The following is a 21,168-nucleotide window of genomic DNA, read 5'->3' as shown; positions in this document are numbered from 1 at the left end:
AAGAGTAGAGAGGTAATGTTGCAACTCTACAAATCTCTGGTGAGATGACACTTAAGAATATTGTGTTCATTTCAGGACACCTCATCATAGGAAGGATATGGAAGCTATGGAGAGGGTGCAAAGGAGATTTACCAGGATGTTGCCTGGATTGGAAAACAAGTCTTACGAGGCAAGGTTAGCAGAGCTGGGACTTTTCTCTTTGGAGCGTAGAAGGATAAGCGGGGACTTGATAGAGGTCTACAAGATTATGAGAGGCATAGATAGGGTGGATAGCCAGCACCTGTTTCCCAGGGCACGAATAGCAAACATCAGAGGGCATACGTACAAAGTTAAGGGAGGGAAGTTTAGGGGAGACATCAGGGGTAAGTTTTTTACACAGAGGGTGGTGGGTGCCTGGAATGACTTGCCAGAGATGGTGGAGGAGGCAAAAACATTAGGGGTATTTAAGAGCCTCTTGGACAGGCACATGGATGAAAGAAAGATAGAGGGTTACAGTGTAGTGTGGGTTTAGTACTTTTTGTTTAAGGAATATATGGGTCGGCACAACATTGAGGGCTGAAGGGCCTGTACTGTGCTGTAGCATTCTAGTGTCTAGTGTCTATGCGCACCTGTGTCTTTCCACTATTCTTCATGATTTCTACCACAATAATTCCACATCATCTACTGCATCTATATCAGGACTCAGCACTGCTCCGATACCTTGCTTGATTAACAACCCTACCCCACCTCCTTTCCCTTTTTTGGTCTATGTTGAGTACCCAGACCTAGTCTCCCTAACAGCTACCAGATTCTACTCATATGTTGCTACTCATGTTCTCAATTCATCGATCTTCTTACACGTGTTATGTGCATTCAGATAAAGGACAGTAACCTTAGGTTTCCTTTTACAATCACTGGATTTTACAATTATCCATGGATTCACTTTTTCACATATTTTCAGGTCCATCCTATCACAGTTTTCTTGTCAATTCATCTCAAATGGCTGGATACCGAGCTATAGGGATTTTACTGTATTGTGCATAGCACAAAGGACAACTGTGCTACTGGGGCTATTAATACCAGGAGTTCCTCAAGCAGGGTTGTAGGCCTTCTCACCTTCAAGAACACATTTGGATTGGAATATTCACTATTGATTACGTAGTACTCAGTTGTATTTGCAGATTCTTAGATAATGAACATAACATAAGAACATAAGAAATAGGAGCAGGAGTAGGCCATCTGGCCCATTGAGCCTGCCCCGCCGTTCAATAAGATCATGGCTGATCTGTCTGTAAACTTAGCTCCATCTACCTGCCTTTCCCCCATAACCCTTAATTCCCTTACTATGTAAAAACCTATCTAACTGTATCTTAAATATATTTAGTGAAGAAGCCTCAACTGCTTCCCTGGGCAGAGAATTCCACAGATTCACCACGCCCTGGGAAAAACTGTTTCTCCTCATCTCTGTCCTAAATCTTCTCTCCTGAATCTTGAGGCAATGTCCCCTAGTTCTAGTCTCACCTACCAATGGAAACAAGTTTCCTACTTCTATCTTATCTATCCCTTTCAAAATTTTCTATGTCTCTATAAGATCCCCTCTCATTCTTCTCAATTCCAGACAGTATAGTCCCAGGCTACTCAATCTCTCCTCATAGGTTAACCCCTTCATTCCTGGAATCAACCTGGTGAACCTCCTCTGCACTGCCTGCAAAGCCAGTATATCTTTCCTCAAGTATGGAGACCAGAACTGCACACAGTACTCCAGGTTATACACACAAACATTACAATTTGAATAACATTCATGCTTGGGCAGATAAATATTAAGTAACATTCATGCTTTATGGAGTCCAAACACCTATCTTTTATTTTCTACGGCACTCCCATCACTGAAACTGTTCCCATCATGCAGGTAGATGACCATTGATCAGAAAGTTTACAAAATGTGTTCCATAATTATGTTCAGTTTAAGAGCAGATTATCCTCAGAATCTGGATATTCTACCGTTAATAATTCACTTCTTGTCTCTGCAAAGCCTTCCCAATATCTAGAAAACAGATTGAGAGTTTGATAGAATAATTGCTGCTTGCCTAACAATTGCAGTGTATTCAGGAGCTCAGCATCACACGGGAAAATGCAGCTTCCTTGGTCAGCATGTCCTCTATCAGCTTAATCACTTCCTCCTTCCACTAATTCCCTGTGACTGCAGTGTACACTATTAACAAAATGCATTACAGTAAGGATGCTCAGTAATATTTCCCAAGCCACTGAAGGTCGAAAGGAGCTGTTCTCTTAGACTCATAATACGTAAAAGTGAAGAGATCATGTAATAAACCTCTGGATTCATTCATTATTTCCTCTTTTCCTATGTTTGAGATTCATCCTTTGATATGCAACATTTTGTTTTTACATTTTAATATTGTCAGTTTTTGATTTGCACTTTAATTAAAATAAGTTTAATATGGGTTGCAGTTTCCAAAAATTATTTTAAATCTATATCTGCAGGGTTGAAATGATACATACACAAATACATTTGAAAGTGGGAATAGAATTACTTACGTTAATAAGATGAGACAGCTCTACTACAATAATCGGTTCTGAAGCCTTGGGCTGTGGTCTGACTGTTACAGCTAGTATTTTGGAATTTATTGCCATTGATTTTCTGGAAGAAGATAATTAATATGTAAATTAATTTTTAAAATTGACAAATAAAGTGTTCATATACGATCAAAATAATGCTTAAAGCTGTACCAATATAAAGATTGTGTTACAGATATGAAAAAACACCAGCAAACTGCTTGTTAGCAAAATGTGATAATTTAATTTAAGCTCCCAACTCAATTGAAATTTATTTTATTGAAGAATAAAATACTGAACCTCAACATAAAAATACTCATATTAAACGATAATATATTGGGTAACTATGTTGCAACCTTACCAAATACAGATGGTCTGCACAGGGAGTACTTTGTGCAGCTCCGATTGCTATACTATAGGAAGGAAGTGGCTGAGGTGTAGTGAGAGCAGGTGCGATTCAACTGGATACTCGCTGATTGTGAGGAGTTTAGTTGTGGGGAGGGACTGGATGACCAAGGCTTGCTTTCTCTAGAGTGAAGAAGGCTGATGGGTAATCTATGGAGGTAAGAATAAACTCTTCTCGGGCTTCTAGCCTGGTATGGGTATCAATTTTAACTGACGTTTTGATGACAAACTCTGTCATCTTCATCAGGAATGATGCCTGGGCATCTTTTCCTCTAGTGAATGCAGAGCAGCGTATATCAGCCAGACGGGATGCACGGTGGAAACCTGCATCAAGGAGCACAGGAGGTGTATCCATTTGGGTTACCCAGAGAAATTGGCGGTACAGAACATTACATTTGCAATGGCCATAAGATTGATTTTGATGACACAACTACTGTGCCACTCCAATGGCTTTTGGAACCTCCTGATAAAGGAAGCCATTGAAATAAAACTAGAGGAAAAGAATTTTAACAACATTGAAGGTTTTGCTCCAAGTAAGAACTGGAATTTGATTGTAAACAAGGTGGGACAGCGGAAACCTGATTGAATGAGGTCCACCAATCAGCAGAGATGGGTGACGGGAGTATATATACCACTAGACTAGACATGCCCAGGAATCATCCCTGATGAAGATGGCAGAGTTTGTCATCAAAACATCATTAAAATCAATACAACAGGAATTCTGCAGATGCTGGAAATTCAAGCAACACACATCAAAGTCGCTGGTGAACGCAGCAGGCCAGGCAGCATCTCTAGGAAGAGGTACAGTCGACGTTACAGGCCAAGACCCTTCGTCAGGACTAACTGAAGGAAGAGTTAGTAAGAGATTTGAAAGTGGGAGGGGGAGGGGGAGATCCAAAATGATAGAAGTCAGGAGGGGGAGGGATGGAGCCAAGAGCTGGACAGGTGATCGGCAAAGGGGATATGAGAGGATCATGGGACAGGAGGCCCAGGGAGAAAGACGGCGGGGGGGGGGGGAACCCAGAGGATGGGCAAAGGGTATAGTCAGAGGGAGAAAAAGGGGAGTGAGAGAAAGAATGTGTGTATAAAAATAAATAATGGATGGGGTACGAGGGGGAGGTGGGGCATTAGCGGAAGTTAGAGAAGTCAATGTTCATGCCATCAGATTGGAGGCTACCCAGACGGAATATAAGGTGTTGTTCCTCCAACCTGAGTGTGGCTTCATCTTTACAGTAGAGGAGGCTGTGGATAGACATGTCAGAATGGGAATGGGATGTGGAATTAAAATGTGTGGCCACTGGGAGATCCTGCTTTCTCTGGTGGACAGAGTGTAGGTGTTCAGCGAAACAATCTCCCAATCTGCGTCGGGTCTTGCCAATATATAGAAGGCCACATCGGGAGCACCGGACGCAATATATCACCCCAGCCGATTCACAGGTGAAGTGTCGCCTCACCTGGAAGGACTGTCTGGGGCCCTGAATGGTGGTAAGGGAGGAAGTGTAAGGGCATGTGTAGCACTTGTTCCGCTTACACGGATAAGTGCCAGGAGGGAGATCAGTGGGCAGGGATGGGGGGGATGAATGGACAAGGGAGTCGCGTAGGGAGCAATCCCTGCGGAATGCAGAGAGGTGGGGGAGGGAAAGACGTGCTTAGTGGTGGGATCCTGTTGGAGGTGGCGGAAGTTATGGAGAATAATATGTTGGACCCGGAGGCTGGTGGGGTGGTAGGTGAGAACCAGGGGAACCCTATTCCTAGTGGGGTGGCGGGAGGATGGAGTGAGAGCAGATGTGCGTGAAATGGGGGAGATGCGTTTGAGAGCAGAGTTGATAGTGGAGGAAGGGAAGTCCCTTTCTTTAAAAAAGGAGGACATCTTCCTTGTCCTGGAATGAAAAGCCTCATCCTGAGTTAAAATCAATACCTGTACCCAGCTGGAAGCCCGAGAAAAGTTTATTCTTCATACACGCCGGGAAAGTATGAGATCCTTATGGAGATATATTAAAGGCATCAATAGGGTAGATGGTCAATAACTTTTTCCTGTACTGGAAGTATGAAAAACAGGAGGGAAAGAGAAGAAATTTTGAAATGTATTTGGTGGCAATATTTTTTGTACAGAAAGCGGCTGATACTTAAGAGTTACATACTGTATCTTTACTGAGAAGGTAAGAAATAGTTTATTCAGTAAGAGATGCTGACTTGAAGGCTGATGAATACCTTGCACTGAGTCTTGCCTGAGAATCTAGGATTCAAATGTGCTAAATCAGGAACATATGCTTAAAGAATATTCCTAAAAAAAGGATTCACCCCCTTGGAAGTTTCCATGTTTTATTGTTTTACAAGATTGAATTACAATGGATTCAATTTGGCTTTTTTGACACTGATCAACAGAAAAAGACTTTTTTGTGTCAAACTGAGAACTGATCTCTACAAAGTGATCTAAATTAATTACAAATATAAAACACAAAATAATTGATTGCATAAATATTCTCTCCCCCCCTCATGAATATAACACAGCAAATCATCACTGATGCAGCCAATTGATTTTAGAAGTCACGTAATTGGTTAAATGGAGATCTGTTTTTGGTGACTTGTGTGCAGTCAAGGTGTTTCAACTGATTGTGGTAAAAATACATCTGTATCTGGAAGGTCCAACTGCTGGTGAGTTAGTATCCTGGCAAAATCTATACCATGAAGACAAAAGAACACTCCCAGCAACTCCACAAAAGGATATTGAAAACCACAAGTGATGAGATGGATACAAGAAAATTTCCAAGTCACTGAATATCTCTTGGAGTGCAGTTAAGTCAATTATCAAGAAATGGAAAGAATATGGCACAGCTGTAAATCTGCCTAGGGCTGGCCATCCTGAAAAACTGAGTGACTGGGCAAGAAGGGGACGAGTGATAGAGGCCACCAAGCAACTTATGACAACTCTGGAGGAGTTACCAGCTTCAAGGGCTGATATTGGAGAGACTTCACATAAAACAACTGTTGCCTGGGTGCTTCACCAGTCACAGCTTTGTGAGAGAGTGGCAAAGAGAAAGCAACTGTTGAAAAATAATTCACCAGAAATCTTGACTAGTTTGCCAGAAGGCATGTGGGAGACAGCTGGAAGAAGGTTCCATGGTCGGATGAAACCAAAATTGAGCTTTCTGACCAACAAACTAATCGCTATCTTTAGTGTAAGCCAAATACCGCGCATCATCAAAGACACGCCATCCCTACCGTGAAGCATGGTGGTGGCTGCATCATGCTGTGGGGATGCTTCACTGCTGCAGGCCCTAGAAGGCTTGTGAGGGTAGAGGGTAAAATGAATAATAAAAAACAGGGAAATCCTGGAGTAAAACTGAAGCAGTCTGAAGAGAAATGCGACTTGGGAGAAGATTTGATTTCCTGCAAGACAATGACCCCAAATATAAAAATATATAAAGGATCTTGGTGCAGCAGACTGAAAAGCTTGAGCATGTAGATATTAAGAAAGAGGATGTGCTGGAGCTTTTGGAAAGCATCAAGTAGGATAAGTTGCTGGGACTGGATGAGATGTACCCCAGGCTACTGTGAGAAGCGGGGGAGGAGATTGTGGAGCTTCTGGCGATGATCATTGCATCATCAATGGGGACGGGAGAGGTTCCAGAGGATTGGAGGGTTGTGGCTGTTGTTCCTTTATTCAAGGAAGGGAGCAGAGATAGCCCAGGAAATTATAGACCAGTGAGTCTTACCTCAGTGGTTGGTAAGTTGATGGAGAAGATCCTGAGAGGTAGGATTTATGAACATTTGGAGAGGTATAATATGATTAGGAATAGTCAGCATGGCTTTGTCAAGGGCAAGTCGTGCCTGATTGAATTTTTTGAGGACATGACTAAACACATTGATGAAGGAAGAGCAGTAGATGCAGTGTATATGGATTTCAGCAAGGCATTTGATAAGTTACCCCATGCAAGGCTTATTGAGAAAGTAAGGAGGAATGGGATCCAAGGGGACATTGCTTTGTGGGTCCAGAACTGGCTTGCCCACAGAAGACAAACAGTGGTTGTAGATGGGTCGTATTCTGCATGGAGGTCGGTCACCAGTGGTGTACCTCAGGGATCTGTTCTGGACCCTTACTCTTCGTGATTTTTATAAATGACCTGGATGAGGAAGTGGAGGGATGGGTTAGTAAGTTTGCTGATGACACAAAGGTAGGAGGTGTTGTGGAAAGTGTGAACGGCTGTCAGAGGTTACAGCAGGACATTGATAGGATGCAAAACTGAGCTGAGAAGTGGCAGATGGAGCTCAACACAGATAAGAGTGAAGTGGTTCATTTTGGTAGGTCAAATATGATGGCAGAGTATAGCATTAATGGTAAGACTCTTGGCAGTGTGGAGGATCAGAGGGATCTTGGGGTCTGAGTCCATAGGACGCTCAAAGCAGCTGCGCATGTTGACTCTGTGGTTATGAAGGAGAACAGTTTATTGGCCTTCAACAATTGTGGAATTAAATTTAGGAGCCAAGAGGTAATGTTACAGCTATATAGGACCCTGGTCAGACCCCACTTGGAGTACTGTGCTCAGTTCTGGTTGCCTCACTACAGGAAGGATGTGGAAGCCATAGAAAAGGTGCAGAGGAGATTTATAAGGATGTTGCCTGGATTGGGGAGCATGCCTTATGAGAATAGGTTAAGTGAACTCAGCCTTTTCTCCTTGGAGCGACGGAGGATGAGAAGTGACCTGATAGAGGTGTATAAGATGATGAGAGGCATTGATTGTGTGGATAGTCAGAGGCTTTTACCCAGGGCTGAAATGGTTGCCACAAGAGGATGCAGGTTTAAGGTGTTTGGAAGCAGGTACTGAGGAGATGTCAGGGGTAAGTTTTTTACTCAGAGAGTTGTGAGTGCATGGAATGGCTGCTGGCAACGGTGGTGGAGGCAGATATGATAGGTTCTTTTAAGAGACTTTTGGATAGGTACATGGAGCTTAGAAAAATGGAGGGCTATAGGTAAGCCTAGTAATTTCTAAAGTAGGGACACGTTCGGCACAACTTTGTGGGCTGAAGGGCCTGTATTGTGCTGCAGGTTTTCTATGTTTCTACATTTCTATAAAGCAAAGTTACACAAGAATGGCTTAAAAACAACGAAGTTCATGTCCTAGAGTGGCCAAGTCAGAATCTAGACCTCAATTCAATTGAGAATTTGTAGCTGGACTTGAAAAGCACTGTTCACTCATAATTCCCATGGAATCTGACAGAGCTTGAGTTGTTTTGTAAAGAATAATTGGGAAGAATTGCATATTCAGATGTGCAAAGCTGATAGAGACCTATGCACACAGACTTTTGGCTGTAATTGCTGCCAAAAGTGCATCTACTAAATGCTGACTTGAAGGGGTGAATACTTATGCAATCAATTACTTTGTGCGTTATATTTGTAGTTAATTTAGATCACCTTGTAGAGCTCTGTTTTCACTTTACGCGAAAGAGTCTTTTTCTGTTGATCAGTGTCAAAAAAACTGAATTAAGTCCACTGTGATTCAGTGTTGTAAGATAATAAGACCTGAAATCTTCCAACAGGGAGGAATACTTTTTATATTCACTGTATTTCCAAGCAACTTCTCTATGCATTGATTGGCATTCAAAAGGAATTGCTCAGTCTTCTGTACGTTTTTGTTTGGTTAGTCTGCATTCCAATAGAATACACAAGTTGGATTTATTGTCGTCAGCACAACTATGGTAGGCTACGTGTACAGTGAAAAATTTACTGCTATTTTCAGCAGCACTACAGACATGCAGCACATCAATTAAACATAAAATAATTTGACGTTAAACATTCCTATATATGTCAGTGAAGAGAAAAAAGACAGAAGAAAGTGTAAAAAGAAACACAATGGAAGCGAAGTTGATATGCGTACAAGAGGTGGTCCTTTAATGTACTGCTGCTTTAGGACAATTAGGGGTGTGCAAGTTTGTAGGAAGGTAGCTGTTTCTGAGCACAGTGGTATGGGACTTTAAAGTTCTGCACAGCTGCCTGAGGTAAAGATGAAAAGAGGGCATGGCCCGTATAGCAGGGATCCCTCATTATACGCAAAACCTTCCTGAGGCAATGCCTCCTGTAGATGCTGTCAATGATGGCGAAGGCTGAACCCATGTTGGACCAGGCTGTGTCCACTACTCTCTGCAGCCTTTTGAATTGCTGCACCAGCTCATATAGCAATCACTCAGAATACTTTCAACAGTACATCTGTGGAACTTTGTAAGATTATTTGGTGGCATGTCAAATCTTCTTAGCTTCTAAGAAAATAGAGAGGTTTTGGACCTTCTTCATGATTGCATCTATGTGCTAAGCACAGGACAGGTTATCTGCTATCTTATTGCCCTGGAATTTGAAGTTGCTGACTTTCTCCCTATTGATCCACCATTGCAAATTTAACTGTATTAAAATTTCCAATCTCAGGTAACTGTTGTCTATTGTGCTCCTCTTTTTTTTCCCCATCTCTCTCTCTCTCTTCTTCCAATCCACCTCTGGTCCTCTTACTATTGGTCCCTTTTCCCAGTGTCAACCTCGTCTCCCTACTGGTTCCATTCATCTATCACCTACACATTACAGCCACTGGATTTTCTTCACCATCTACCTTTCCTCTCTTCTCCAGTGGTTCTCACCATCTCCTTTCCATATTCCATCATTAGAAGTATTTGCGTTCCTGCTTTTCACTTCTCAGCAGCTGAACCCACCTTAACCTCCAGTCCCCCTACCTGATTCCATCATCCCCTTTGTGTTTCTTTGTCTACCATCATCTGTCAGCCACTTGCCTCTGTCTCCCGACTCCAGCCCCAATCTCTCATCTTGCCCACCTGTCACCTCATGCCTGTCATCCATCACCCTTCCAATATCACTTACTGGCTCATTGTCTCTCCACTCTTCCCTCCTCGAGTACCAGCTATCCTCCTCCTCAACCCTTTGTCCTCTATCAAGCTCTCAATTCAAAACATTCACAATTCCTTGCCCCCAACAGATATTGCTCAACCCACTGAGTTACTCCAGCCGACTGTTTGTTGTTCCAGATTCCATCATCTGCAGTCTGTTAAGTCTCATGTTTTTTAATCTTTACTTACATTTTGGATGTTATCCAGCTGACTGTTGACAAGTTCTAATGATGGGTGCCACAGTAGTGTAGTAGTTAGTGCAACACTATTATAGCTTGGGGGATTGGAGCTTTGAGTTCAATTCAACACTTATCTGTAAGGAGTGTGTACGCAGGTATTCTGTGGGTGCTCTGGTTTTCTCCCATAGTCCAAAGTCCTCCCATTAGAAGGTTATTTGTTTATTGCAAATTGTCCCATGATTAGGCTAGTGTTAAATTGAGAGTTGCTGTGCAGTATGGCTCAAAAAGCTGGGAGGGCCTGTTCTGCATTATTTCAAGAGATAAATGCAAGAATTTTATCAGCAGGGGAATAGACACTGTTCTTGACTATCATGGGATTGATAGTCCTGATGGTTGTGTTGTTTTCCTGGACTCGGCATCTAATCATTTTTTTTTCTTTTTCAGTATTTTTATTGATATTATATAAATTACATGAATACAAATACAAAGTTCATAAGAATACAAGTAAATAATACAAGTTACATTACATTTAAATCACAGTAATATGATTATTGGGCAGTTAATATACATAATATTACGTTCTGGATATATTACATTAACCATGAGAATTGCTTGACATGGGTTTCTCTGGCAGTCAACTCTGTTATAAAATTTTGCATTATTGCTTTACTTGGATCCTCGCTTCCTTTATCTTTAAATAAACTAATTGACAATGTGGTGGTTAAACATACATTGAGGATTTGGTTACGGTTTAGAGACCATTTTGGTTTATTGAGATTCTCCCTCTCAAGCCCCATCATTTCTAATTGTTTTTTTTTAAACCATCTTTAATTGACTTATCTTTTAAAGAATGGGAAAGAATGGGATAGATTGGGTATTAAACGATTTCAGGATTTGTTCGATGGAGGGAATCTCTCTTCTTTTGTGCAACTTTCAATGGAATTTAACCTTTCCAACACTCACTTTTTCCTATACTTACAGATTAAGGCATCTAATCTGACCATCAGAGGAATTCGGAGTGCAGGAGAAAGATCCAGTTCTCATAGTCTTGTGGGTTGCAATGACACAGGAAAAACAAGGAAAGAGCTCTTCTGAGGGAATTTGAGCAGCTAGGGTGTAAACTATAATGGAGAACTGTGAGGTAATAATCTCTGAATTGTTACCTGAGCCACATACAAATATGCACAGGATTAATAAGATCAGAGAGTTGAATGTATGGCTCAAAGATTGGTGTAGCAGTAGTTGGTTTGAATTTGTGGAACATTGGCACAAGTATTGGGGAAGGTGAGAGCTGTTTTGATATGGGTAGCTTGGTCCAGAGAACTAATAAATCACATAACTAGGGCTGTGGATAGGGGTTTAGTGGTGGAATGGGTTCAACAGCTTGGAGAAGTGAGGATAAAGTAAATGGGAAGGAGGAAGCAGAAGAGGTTACAGAATTGAGAATAAGACAAAATGATCAGAAAGGGCTAAGAAGTTAAATTTTGGTTACATGGGGAGAACATTGCAAAGAAGGATGGTGAATACAGCACTGAATATTTGAATGCACACCTTATACCAAATAAGGTTTGAGATTGGCAGGTATAAATCTGTGGGCATCACAGAGTCACGGTTGAAAGACGATTACTGCTGGGAGCTTAGTATCCAAGGATACACATTGTATCGAAAGGATATACTGTTTTGCTGGTTAAAACCATGAAATCACATCTTTAGTAAAAAGTGAGAAAGAACCTGAAGATGTAGAATGCTTGTGGGTAGAGCTAAGCAACTGCAAGTGGAAAAAGACCCTAATGAGAGTTATATACAGGCCTAAGAACAGTAGCCAGGATGTGGGATACAAGTTACAATTGAGATAGAAAAGGCATGTAAAAAGGGCAATGTTACAATGGTCATGAAGGATTTCAATAAGCAGAAAAATTGGGAAAATTAGTGCTGGATCCCAAGAGATTCACAGGGAGCTAGGTTATTGTGAAGCTTTTAAAAACCAACAGAAGGTAACAAGAATGCAAAAAGGAGAGAAAAGATTAAATATGGATGTAAGCTATCCAATAATATAAAAGATGATATCAAAAGCCTTTTCAGAAATATAACAAGTAAATGAGAGGCAAGAGTGGATATTAGAATGCTGGAAGCTGATAGTAGAGAGGTAGTAATGGGAGACAAAGAAATGGATGAACTGAATAAGTACTTTATATCAGTCTTCACTGTGGAAGACATCAGCAGCCTGCCAGAAATTCGAGAGTGTCAGGGGGCAGATGGGTATGGTTGTTATTAGGTGCTTGGTAAGCTCAAATGTCTGAAGGTAGTTAAGTCACCTGGACCAAACAGACTACACTCCGGTGTTCTGAATGAGGTACCTGATGAAATTGTAAAGGCATTTAGTCGCAATCTTTCAATATCACTAGATTCTGGAATGGGCCCAGAGAACTGGAAAATCGCAAATGACACTCCACTCTTTAAGAAGAGAGGAAGGCAAAAGAGAAGAAATTATAGTCCAGTGAGTCAGTGCCTGATTGACAAGATGTTGGAGTTCATCATTAAGGATGAGATTTCTGGGGCTTGAAGTCAGTATCGTTTTCTTAAGGGGCAATCTTGCCTGACAAATCAGTTGAAATTCTTCAAGTAACTAACATTACCAGAGGACAAACTTTGAGGCATTTGACAAGATTCCCCATGGAAGGCCCATTCAGAAAGTCAGGATGCATGAAATCCAGGGAAACCTGACTACATGAATTCAGAAGTGGCTTGTCCACAGACGGCAGAGGGTGGTAATAGATGGAACATATTCTGCGTGGATATTGGTGACCAGTGATGTTCTGAAGAGATCTGTTCTGGGACTCCTGCTGTTTGTGATCTTCATAAATGGATGAGGAAGTAGAAGGGTGGGTTAGTGAGTCTGCAGATCACATGAAGGTTGATTGTATTGTGTATAGTGTGGAAGATTCTCATTGGTTACAATGGGATATTGACAGGATGTAGAGCTGGGCTGAGAAGTGGCAGATGGAATCAATCTGGGAAAGTGAAGCAATTCACTTTGATTGAACTTGAAGGCAGAGTACAGGGTTAATGAGAGGACTCTTCTCAATGTTCAAGGGATTTTGGGGTTACCGTCCATAAATCCCTCAAAGTTGCAGCACATTAATAGAGTGGTTAAGAGGGTGTAAGGTGTGTTGTCCTTCATTAGTCAGGGGAGTGAATTTAGGAGCTTTGAGATAAGGTTACAGGTCTATAAAACTCTGGTTAGACCACATTTGTTTCAGCTCTAGTCAACTCATTAGAGGAAGGATGTGAGGGCTTTAGAGAAGGTTCCAAGGAGATCTACAGGATGTTTCCTGGATTAGAGAGTGTGTCTTATGAGGATGGGTTGAGTGAGCTAGGGCTTTTCTCTCTGGAACAAAGAGGAAAAAACGTGATTTGATAGAGATGTACGAGATGATTGATGATAGAGATATTCAGGAGCCATCAGGAGTGGACAGCTAGAGACAATTTCCCAGGATGGAAATGGCTAATCTCAGGGGGCATAATCTTAAGGTATTTGGAGGAAAGTATGGGGAATGTCAAAGGTAAGTATTTTATGCAGAGAGTGATAGGTGCACAGAACACATTGCCAGGGTTAGTGGTAGAAGCAGATACATTAAGAACATTTAAGAGACTCTTAGGTAGAGACATGAATGAAAGAAAAATTGAGGGTTACATGGGAGATAAGTGTTCGATTGATCTCGAGGGAGGTTAAAGGGTTGTAGGCTTAAGGGCTAGTACTGACGAAGGAGAGTCAGTGGATGTTGTTTACTTGAATTTTGAGAAGGACTTTGATATGAGACTGCTGAAAAGGACAAGAGTCCATTGTATTACAGGAAAAACACCAGCAAAGATCGAAGATTAGCTGACTGGCAGGAGGCAAAGAGTGGCAATAAAGGGGGGCTTTTCTGGTTGACTGTGATCTTCAGTGATGTTCCACAGAGGTCAGTCAAGGGTCCATTACTTTTCATAAATTAATGATCTGGGTGACAGAATTGAGGGCTTTGTGGCCAAGTTTACAGATAATACAAAGATAGTTGGAGAAACAGGTAGTGTTGAGGAAACAAGAGTCTGAAAAAGAACTTAGATAGATTAGGAGAATGGGAAAAGAAGTGGCAGATGAAGTCCAGTGTAGGTATGTGTATGATCATGCACTTTGGAAGAAGAAATAAAGACACAGACTATTTTCTAAACGGAGAAAATTCAAAAAAATGGGAGGTCAGAGGTTCTTGGCAGACCTAGTTCAGGATTCCATAAAGATTACCTTGCAGGTTGATTCAGTAGTAAGAAAGGTAATTGCAATGCTTTGCATTCATTTTGAGAGGACTAGAATGTATTGTACAAGCAAGGATGTAAAGGTGAGACTTTATAAAGTATTTGTCAGATTGTACTTGGAGTACTGTCAGCAGTTCTGGACCGCATATTTAAGAAAAGGTGTGCTGACATTGGAGGGAGTTCTGAGGAGATTCACGAGAATGACCTTGGGAATGAAAAGGTTAAGGTATAAGACCATTTGGTGCCTCTGGGGCTGTACTCAGTGGTGGAGGTGAGGGAGCCCACTCTTCCATCTGCCGGCGATCTGACAGGAAGTCCAGGATCCAGCTGCACAAGGCAGGGTGAAGGCCAAGGTCTCTGAGCTTCTTGTTGTGCCTGGAGAGAATTATAATGTTGAATGCTGAACTGTAGTCCAAGAACAGCATTCGCACATAAGCATCCCTCTTCTCCAGGTGTGTAAGGATGGTCTGTAGAGCTGTGGCTATTGCATCGTCTGTCGATCGGTTGAGTAGGTAGGTGAATTGTAGGGGGTGCAGTGTAGGTGGCAGCTTCTAGCACTCTCTGTCAGCTGCTGCTGGTAGAACTTCAGATGAGGCATACAGGAATGACACAGATTGACTGGCTGTGTGAGTCAAAACAACAACCTTGCCCTTAATGTTAGAAAAAACATTTAATTGATTGTAGACTTCAGGAAGAAGAGGTCGGGAAAACACACACTGATCTTCATTGAGGGGTCATCGGTGGAAAGGAGGGAGCAGCTTCAAATTGCTAGGAGTCAACATCTTGAGGAATCTATCCTGTATCCAACACATTCATGTAATCATGAAACAGAACACCAGCCACTCTACTAAACCGGGAGTTTGAGGAGATTTAGTATGTTACCAAAGCCTGGTCGCATCACTGACTATTACGCAGGCTCCATTGGACAGGATCACAGAAGGTGACTCAGCCAGCTGTATCACAGACGTCTCTCCACCACTGAGGACACCTTCAGGAGATGATGCCTCAAGAAGGCAGTATCCATCACTCAAGATCTTCACCATCCTCTTCTCAGTACTAACACTGAGGAGGGGGTACAAGTGCTTGAAATCATCCCAATGACTTAGGAACAGCTTCTTCTCCTCCAGATTTCCAAAAAATCCATGAATTTCACTACCTCATCATTTATTTATTTTGGTTAATCATAGTAATTTATATGCCTGCACTGTGCTGCTACATCAAGATAACAAATTTCATGTCATGTAAGTCAGAGATAATAAACCCAATTCTGATTCTGACTCCCATGGTCATTCCTGCTGGTCACCTAACTACTTTCTGTCTGACCACCTGGTGAAACTCAAATCTATAGATATCTTGGTTATCCTAACTGATCCGGCACCAATTCTGGTTCCATGACGTCGTCAGCTAGCAACAACAGCTGGACATACTGTCCATAGGTGGAGTCCTCAGGGTGACTGATCACCGATCTCCCACATACTGCAGGAAGAAAATGCCTCTGCTATAACTGACATTTTGACTGATCTAAGACTGAAGAGGTAAAATGTAAATAATCAAAGCCTCAGAAGCCAAAGCCTCTTTACTTACCACTCAAATACTGACCCACTCTCACAATGGCTGCTCCACCAGAGCCTGGCTTAGACATATCACAGTGACTCAATCAGAAATACTTCCTTGGCTCTGCACTAATTGGCTTTTTATTTTAAATTTCCCATTGTCACTGTTGTTCCACTTCCTGGCTCTCAAACTGAGGCACACAATTAGTGCTCTGTATCAGGATTAGCAATTATATTGCTGTGGGTTGCATGGATTTTGGTTACAGCACTTTCCAATAATCATCCCAAGTGAATCTATTTGATTGGAATGAAGCATTGTCATGTGCACAACGGAGGATGATAAAACTGAGAATATTACATGTCTCAGTAGCTGTAAACCATAATATTGACCATTGATACACCAATTGAGGTAAAGAATTTTTTTCTAGGAAAGGAGATATTTTAAAGATTACTTCTATTTGTCACATGTACAGTGAAACATACAGTGAAATGCATTGTTTGCATCAAATCAAAGCATCAAAGATTGTACTGGGCAGCTGACAAGTGCCACCAAACTTCTGGCACCAATATTGCATGCGCACAACTCATTCACCCCAACTACACGTCTTTTAGGAATATAGAAGAAACCAGATCAGCCTGTGTTGACAGGGAGAACCTACAAACCCCTTACAGGCAGTGCCAGGAACTAAACTCAATCGGTGATCGTTGGTGTTGTAAAGTGATGCACTAAATGCCCAACTTTATCCTAACTCCTTTCTGATTGGTTCAGAAGACATAAACATCCTAAGAACTCTAAGATCCTCACTGAAAGCAAATATGGTCCATTTTATTCAAGCTTGGAGACACAAGAGATGGCAAATGCTGAATTATGAAGCAAATAAGCAAACTGATGAAAAAACAAATTCGTGCCAGCAAAGGAATGCAGTGATACAATCCTGATGCAGTGTCACAACCTGAAATTTTGACCATCCCTTTCTGTCCCTGGATGCAGCTCGACAGAGAAACATAGAAACAAAGAAAACCTACAGCACAATACAGGCCCACAAAACTGCACCGAACATGTCCTTACCTGAGAAATTACCTAGGATTACCGATAGCCCTCTGCTTTTCTGAGCTCCGCATACCTGTCCAGGAGTCTCTTAAAGACCTTATCGTATCCGCCTCCACCACCATCGCCGGCAGCCCATTACACGCACGCACCACTCTGCGTAAAAAACTTACCCTGATATCTCCTCGATACCTATTTTCAAGCACCTAAAAACTGTGCACTCTCATGCTAGCCATTTCAGCCCCGGGAGAATGCCTCTGACTATCCACACAATCAATGCCTCTCATCACCTTATACACCTCTATCAGATCACCTCTCATCCTCCGTTGCTCTAAGGAGAAAAGCCGAGTTCACTCAACATATTTTCATAAGGCATGCTCCCCAATTCAGGCAACATCCTTGTAAATCTCCTCTGCACCCTTTCTACGGTTTCCACATCCTTCCTGTAGTGAGGCGACCAGAACTGAGCACAGTACTCCAAGTGGGGTCTAACCAGGATCCTATATAGCTGCAACATTACCTCTCGGCTCCTAAACTCAATTCCACGATAGATGAAGGCCAATGCACCATATGCTTTCTCAACTACAGAGTCAACCTGCGCAGCAGCCTTGAGTGTCCTATGGACTTGGCCCTAAGATCCCTTTGATCCTCCACACTGCCAAGAGTCTTAGCATTAATACTATGCTCTGTCATCATATTTGACCTACCGAAATGAACCACCTCACACTTATCTGGGTTGAACTCCATCTGCTACTTCTCAGCCCATTTTTGCATCCTATCATTGTCCCACTGTAACCTTTGACAGCCCTCCACCCTAACGACAACACCTCCAACCTTAGTGTCATCAGCAAATTTACTAACCCATCCCTCCACTTCTTCATCCAGGTCATTTATTAAAATCAGGAAGAGTAGGGGTCGCAGAACAGATTCCTGAGTCGCTGATGTCCATGCAGAATATGACCTGTCTACAACCATTCTTTGCCTTCTGTGGGCAAGCCAGTTTAGGATCCACAAAGCAATTTCCCCTTGAATCCCATGCCTCCTTACTTTCTCAATAAGCCTTGCATGGCGTACCTTCTCAAATGCCTTGATGAAATCCATATAAATTACATCTACTGCTCTACCGTCATCAATGTGTTTAGACGCACCCTCAAAAAATTCAATCTAGCTCGTAAAGCATGACGTACCTTTCACAAAGCCATGTTGACTATTCCTAATCATATTATGCCTCTCCAATGTTCATAAATCCTGCCTCTCAGGATCTTTTCTATCAACATACCAACCACTGAAGTAAGACTCATAATGCACTGGAGGAACTCAGCAGGTCAGTCAGTGAAAAGATTAGTCGACATTTTGGGACGAAACCCTTCATCAGGACTGAAGGAAAAACTTTGGGGAGGGTTTGAAGAATGCTGGTAGTTGAAAAAAACAGTAATTTCCTCACAGATAACCCCTCTGTAATATTGGTGTAATAGGGAATATAAGGCTAGATGGAAGGAAATAGAATTTGGATTAGTTGACAGTTTTCCTCTTCAGGCCTCAATAGCTGACAAAGGATTGATGGCCCAGTTGGAAAAATTTAATAATGCTTGGATAAATCTTACATTAAAAGTATGGCAGAAGGTGGTTAATTCATGTGGAATTAATAACATGCTAAAACTCTTTAGATGGTGTGCATATGATACCGAATTCCTTCCCAACAGAGGAGATAAAAGATTTGAGCTATGGATAAAGAAAGGTCTTACAACCTACCTCTCATTTATAGATAAAAGAGTATTACAAAGTTTCCAAATCCTGCAGGACAAACATGGCCTAGAACATAATGACTTTTTTAGGTACCTTCAAATACGAAACTATGTTAACCAGAGTTGTAGATATACAGACCTATCAACAGTAGAATTAGAATTTTTCAAGATTCTGAATTCGGCTTGCGGTTCAATACCTAGTAAATTAGTTTCTCGCCTATATACTGCACTCTCTCATGCTAAAAATGTAAACACATTGTATATTAAAGAGAAGTGGGAGAAAGAAGCGGGGTTGGTACTTTCAGAGGAGGCTTGGGGGAAAATCTGCAGCTTTCAATGGTCCTCGACTAATTCTTTGACTTGGAGAGAACATTGTTGGAAAAACATTATAAGATACTTCAAGACCCCATATCAGGAAAAATATAAAGATACAAATGTGATGTGTTGGAGAAGGTGCGGCTCCAAGGAGGCAAATCATTTTCATATTTTCTGGGATTGCCCTAAATTAAGTCTATTTTGGGAAGGTATTCATAGAACATTAGTTAAGGTACTTAGGTCCCAGATACCTCTGAACTTTGAGACGCTCTATTTGGGGCATGTATTGTTCCTTGAACAGAAGGAAGATATAAAGTTGCTGCAGGCCCTCTTAGCGGCAAGTAAGAAATCAATCACTAGAAAATGGCTAAATCCAATACCACCTACATTAGAAGATTGGTACGAAATTATCTTGGAAATACTTAAAATGGAAAAGTTGACTTACCCCCTGAGAACTCAAAAAGAAACATTTTATCAAATCTGGAATAAATGGATTGAATATATAACCCCAATGCGAGCAGACTTTAGATGACTCTCCTAATGATTTATATTGCTCTTCTCATCAACACAGTAATATTGCTAACGTAAGCACCCCTAGTCTAAATGTTTGTTGTTTTTTTTTGGAAAATAGAGAATTAACACAAGTAAAGGGAAAGATTTGGGAAAGGGATGAAAAAAAAGAAAAAATTAAGTAAATAAGTACATAGGGATTGGATAATTATGTCTGCGGGCAGGAACACGCACGAACAAATTGGGGATATAAACACCTACAAGGGTTGGTATATAGGCTTGTATGCAACATTTTGGACCAGTGGAAATGGTCCAGAAGGGTTGTATGGAAACTATTATTACCATTTTTCTTAACAACTAATTTCATTACTTAGCCTAATAGGTTAGATTTACCACAGTACATAATTATCTATTTAAATGTTTATTCTGCTTTTATATCATCTCAATGTGTACTTAAGAATGTATAAATAATTGTAGTTTTATACATATAAAAAAATGGAAAAGGTTATATGTGTGAAAAAAGTACATGATAATTGTGAATTCCTTATCCAAATAAAAATAAAATTAAAAAAAAAGAAAAAAAAAGAAAAAAACAGTAATTTGAAAGACAAAGAGGTGGGGGGGGGGAAGCAGGGAGGTGATTGGCAGGAGAACAATGGGCAGTAGTAGAAGGAGGTGGAACTATGAGGGAGGTGATGTGAAATAGGGATACAGGAAGGGAGGGGGAGGGAATTACCGGAAGTTGGAGAATTCTATGTTCATACCAAGGGGCTGGAGACTACCTAGATGGTACATGAGGTGTTGCTCCTCCAATCTGAGTTTAACCTCATCATGGTAGTAGAGGAGGCCATGTATGGACTTCAGTCTTCCTTCAGTCCTGACGAAGGGTTTCGGCCCGAAACATCGACTGATCTTTTCAACTGATGCTGACTGACCTGCTGAGTTCCTCCAGCGCATTGTGAGTGTTCCTTTGACAACAGCATCTGCAGATTATTTTGTGTTTACTGAAGTAAGACTCACTGGTCTATAATTTCCTGGGCTGACTCTACTCCCTTTCTTGAATAATGGAACAACATCTGCAACCCTCCAATCCTCCAGGACCTCTCCTATCCACATTGATGATGCAAAGATCATTGCCAGATGTCAGCAATTTCCTCCCTCGCCTCCCACAGAAGCCTGGGGTACATCTCGTCTGGTCCCGGTGACCTATCCAACTTGATGCTTTCCAAAAATTCCAGCACATCCTCTTTCTTAATATCTACATGATTAAGCTTTTCAGTCCACTGTAAGTCATCCCTACGATCGCCAAGATCCTTTCCTGTAGTGAATACTGAAGCAAAGTACTCATTAAGTACCTCTGCTATCTCCTCCGGTTCCATACCCACTTTTCCACTGTCACACTTGATTGGTCCTATTCTCTCATGTCTTATGCTCTTGCTCTTCATATACTTGTAGAATGCTTTGGGGTTTTCCTTAATCTTGCCCGCCAAGGCCTTCTCATGACCCCTTCTGGCTCTCGTAATTTCTTTCTTGAGCTCCTTCCTGCTAGCCTTATAATCTTCTAGCTCTGTATCATTACCTAGCTTTTTGAACCTTTCATAAGCTCTTCTTTTCTTCTTGACTAGATTTACAACAGTCTTTGTACACCACGGTTCCTGTACCCTTCCTTCCTTTCCCTG

The 21,168-nt window shown here is 41.5% G+C and overlaps 1 protein-coding gene across 7 annotated transcripts in view; it reads right to left on the bottom strand.

Annotated features, from left to right (window-relative positions):
* LOC134338213 (adhesion G protein-coupled receptor B2-like) overlaps positions 1 to 21,168 on the bottom strand; it is a 1,212,788-nt gene that overhangs the window by 493,657 nt on the left and 697,963 nt on the right. For all 7 annotated transcript variants that reach the window (XM_063033890.1, XM_063033884.1, XM_063033886.1 and 4 more), the window contains one exon: positions 2,536 to 2,638. In XM_063033890.1, the coding sequence (XP_062889960.1) occupies positions 2,536 to 2,638 (103 nt within the window). The remainder of the gene's footprint in view (positions 1 to 2,535; positions 2,639 to 21,168) is intronic.

Source organism: Mobula hypostoma, chromosome 26 (genome assembly GCF_963921235.1).
Source record: "Mobula hypostoma chromosome 26, sMobHyp1.1, whole genome shotgun sequence".
Taxonomy (NCBI): Eukaryota; Metazoa; Chordata; class Chondrichthyes; order Myliobatiformes; family Myliobatidae; genus Mobula; species Mobula hypostoma.
This window is presented reverse-complemented; position numbering and strand designations above follow the sequence as displayed.